Genomic DNA, 3,881 nt, shown 5'->3' on the forward strand with positions numbered 1-3,881 from the left:
GTCGGGACCTGCTGGGGTGCAGGGGCCGCGAAAGCTGTTCCTCGGCGGGCAGACGAGCGGCTGCGCCAAGCGCGGTCCGCGGCTGCCCCTCTGGGGCGGCCCGCCGCTGCGCCACTGTCCGTGCCTGCGGCTGTCATGCCGCTCCGGCCAGGCGACGCTCACCCCTCGACCCCCAGCCGTCTGGCACAAGCCTGGCCCCTCCAAAACTGGGGATCAGACCCCCAAAGACCCTCACGTCATGCCGCCCGCCACTTGGTGCAGCATCTCCAGGCGCCGCGTCCACGAGAGCCACTTCACGTGCTGTAGGTGGTGGTCGTGGTGGTGGTGGGGGAGGGGGAGGGGCAATGCGGGCGCCACGGCCCGGTCAGCCTCGGCTCAGAAGCTGGACGCCGGCTGCCCATCGCTGCATCACACAGTCGCATGGATGGCCGCGGCGCGGCCATCCATGCAACAGGCCGCCTGTAATCTGCTGCTGCTGCCGGAACACAGTTCTAAGCAGCGAACTGACAGCCAAGCTTGTATCCGCATGGGCTGGCCCGCCTCGCAAGCCGCACACCCGACTACTCCTTTGAGCTCACATTCTCTCAAGCCCTTGCTCCCCCCCCACACTCACACCCCACATGCACCCCCTCCCCCAAACACACACACACGCGCGTGTGCGCCTGCGTGGGAGGCACAGGGTCGCACCCTCTGGCTGGATTTCTTTGACTCCAGCTGCTTTCGGGCCTTCTGCAGCAGCACGCAGAGGGACCCGTTCCTGAGGTACTCAGTCACCACCAGAGGCGGCCGCAGGCATACGCCGCTGCGAGGGGGGGGGCAGGGTTTCGGGGTCTCAACCGCGGCGGTTGTGGCGCCAGGTTCCGAACGGGCGAAGCGGGTAGCCGTGATCGGCAGGACACCTGAAAGGCGCGTACCGTGTGCTGGGCAGCCGCTGGCAGAGGCCGCGGCTGCCAGGCGCACGTGTCCGGACCCTGCGGGTCTCAGCTGGCACTGTGCGTCATCGTGTTCTCGAGGGTTGTGGTTCCCGGACCTCACCAGAACCGGACCATGTTGGGGTGCATGTTCAGGGTGGTAAGTGTCTTGACCTCCCGCAGCAGGGACTCCTGGGGTTGGGGGCGGTGGCGGTGTACGCAAGGGGCGGCCAGCTGGCTGGGTCAGCAGCAACGTCAACACACAAGCCTCCCCCTCCACACATACACGCAGGCACACACACTCACACGCACGCGCGCATGCACACGTGAAAGCACGCGCAACAGCAGACGCGATGAACCACCCCCATGGTCCTGAATTTCACCACCAGCAGCGCCCACGCAGACGCCCTCCTGCCCCTGCAAGCCTCACGTGGGCGCGCGTCTCCCCGCCCCCTCGTTATCCACAGTGCTGTGGCGGCTCACCAAGTCCTTGGAGCACGCCTTGGCCGCCACCTCGATGTGGTTCCAGCGCCCCAAAATCACGCGCCCCTCCGCGCCCTGCCTGATGGTCTGGATCAGGGTGAGCTCCTCTGCCGGGATGACCTGGGGTTGGGGCCGGGGCCGCGGGTTTCAGGGGCGCGACGGGGAGCGTCACGATGGAGGGCTGGGGGCGCCGGGGGCGCATGGTTGGTCTTGCGCGTATATGCAAGCGCATGTGCAAGCCAGCACTGGAGCAAGTGAAAATGCACGCATGCAAAAGCGCGCGTGCACGCACACGCGTGCGCGTGCGTGCGCGCACACACACACACACACACACACACACACACACACACACACACACACACACACAATACACACACACCTGCGTAAGAGAGATGATTGCGTCCAGGGCTCCCCCCAGGGTGCTGTTGTCTGTCAACAGCCCGCCACCCTCGCCCCTGCCGCCCCCAGCCTCTCCCCACTGCCCCGCCAGCGCCGCCGACGGCTCCTGCGGCGCACCCGCCGTGCCCTCCGACAACAAGGCTGACGGCGCCATAGACGCAGCCATCGACGGCGGCGGGAACGACATCGGTGGCGGGGCCACGCCCCACGGCGGCGGGGGCCCGGCGTGAGGCGCGGAGGGCTGACGCATCACGAACGGCTGCGCGAGCGGGTTGGGGGCGCTGCAGCCCGCCGGCACGGGCATCATGTTGCCGAGCGCCCCAGAGGCGGAGCCGTAGGAGCTCTGCGCTTCAGCCAGAAGGGGAGCGCTAGCGCCGGCACCAAACATCCCCGCGAAGGGGCTCTCCTCGGGTGTCGCTGGCACGGCCAAGCCGAAAGCATCCCCTCCTCTCGCGCCCCCCGGGGGGGCGATCGCGTACGCAGCTGCGGACGAGAGGCCCGTCGAGTCTTCTGAATCCAGCCCACCCGCTCCCCCCGCCGAGCCAAAGGCGCCAAAGAACGGACTGTCAGCTGCCGTCGCCGGCCCCGCAAACAGCGGGCTGTCCGCTGCGGCGGCCGGGGCGCCGGGGCCGCCGCCCGGTTGCAGGTCGCCCATGGCGGCGTCGGGCGGGGCTTCGGCGGCGTCGGTGGCGCTGCCGCTGATAAAAGGGCGGTCAAAGTCGGCGGTGGGTGAGCCTGGGCCGCCGCCGGCCGCGCCGCCTGCCCCGGCATTCGGACTCAGCGGCCCCGCGCTGGCGTCGCCCTCCAGGGTCCCCGCGGTGAAGAAAGGGCTGTCGTCAGGCGCGGCGGGGCGCCCGTCGACGGCAGCCGCCAGCACCACGGCAGGCGGGGTGGCAGCAAAGGCCGAAAAGAAGGGGCTGTCCTGCGCTGCAACGGGCCCCGCGCCGCCGCTGCCGCTGCCGCTGCCGCTGCCGCTGCCACCGCCGCCGCCGCCGCCGTCCCTACCGGCGCAGTTGAGGCTGCTGCGCAGGCTGGCGGGGGCGGTGATGGATACGGAGTTGCCCTCTGCGGGCGCCTCTTGGATCGTCAGCAGCGCGGCTTCGTCCACGATAGTCTGCCAAGTTGGTGGCAAAAGAAGAATTGAGCAGATAGGTTGGTGGAGCGAAGGGTGTGGGGCAAATGGCATCAAGGGGCGACAGGCAGGATGTGCGTAAATAGCGGAGTTGCTGCGCCCAAAAGCAGCGCCGTAAGGAATGGCATGGAGTGGGCGAAGGGGCCTCGAAAATGCGAGCACCAGCAGGAGCCCCACCTGCTGCACTCCCAGGCGCATTGCGATCTGGTCAAACGTCGGCCGATTGTCGGGGTTGGCGTCCCAGCACTCCTTCGGGTTTGGGTGGGAACAGGCGGCAGAGAGTGGGGTTTGCGGGGCCCTGAGCGCCAGCACCGTTGCCACCGCGCTGGTGCGACTTGAGTGTTTTTGCCAGGGTGCCATTGATGATGCGACACACCTGTACCCCAGACCTTGCTAGCTTGCACGCGGATGCCTTGGAAAGCAGGTGCAGACACTCATGCGCTCACGCCCACGTGCGCGCCTGCGCGGGGGCGCACGCACGTACGCGATATATGCGCAGGTCGCCAGAATCGACCCACCTTCATCAACTCAATGTAGAGTTCCAGGCGCTTGCCCCCGGGTGACCCGGGCAGGTCGCTCTCCGGCGGGATGAGGGGCCGCTCGTCCTCGACGCCCACGCGCATGTATACCTGGGAGGAATGCAGGTGTATCGCACGTGAATGTGCGCACATGCGTCTGTGTGACTCACGTTGCTGTGAACGGCTCGTGGGTGAGTGACAGATGCACGTGTGGGCGCTGTATGCATGCGGGGATGCGCACTTGGGTGCGGACCGTCTCATGCGGACGCACTGCACGCCACTCAGGATCTGGCTCATTTGATCCCGCCAACTCTCTTTCCTTCAAAATTCCAGCAACCAATCCACCTGAACACAGCCCATCCATCTCAGCTGAAACCGCTTATGCACCCATCCAACCCCCCACCCCTCTCCACCGCACCCCACTGTACCCTGCTCCAC

General features: G+C 67.5%; 1 protein-coding gene across 1 annotated transcript; it reads right to left on the bottom strand.

Moving 5' to 3' along the window:
- Positions 1 to 231: 231 nt before the first annotated feature.
- On the bottom strand, positions 232 to 3,548 carry MNEG_14888 (hypothetical protein; the record flags this gene model as incomplete). The annotated part of the gene is made up of 7 exons (XM_014036641.1): positions 232 to 300; positions 688 to 802; positions 1,036 to 1,103; positions 1,395 to 1,514; positions 1,774 to 2,907; positions 3,103 to 3,174; positions 3,444 to 3,548. The coding sequence occupies 7 exons, from the start codon at positions 3,546 to 3,548 to the stop codon at positions 232 to 234; spliced, it is 1,683 nt and encodes a 560-aa protein (XP_013892095.1).
- Between the last annotated feature and the right edge of the window lie 333 nt (positions 3,549 to 3,881).

This window comes from Monoraphidium neglectum, assembly GCF_000611645.1.
Source record: "Monoraphidium neglectum strain SAG 48.87 unplaced genomic scaffold scaffold04853, whole genome shotgun sequence".
Lineage (NCBI taxonomy): Eukaryota > Viridiplantae > Chlorophyta > Chlorophyceae > Sphaeropleales > Selenastraceae > Monoraphidium > Monoraphidium neglectum.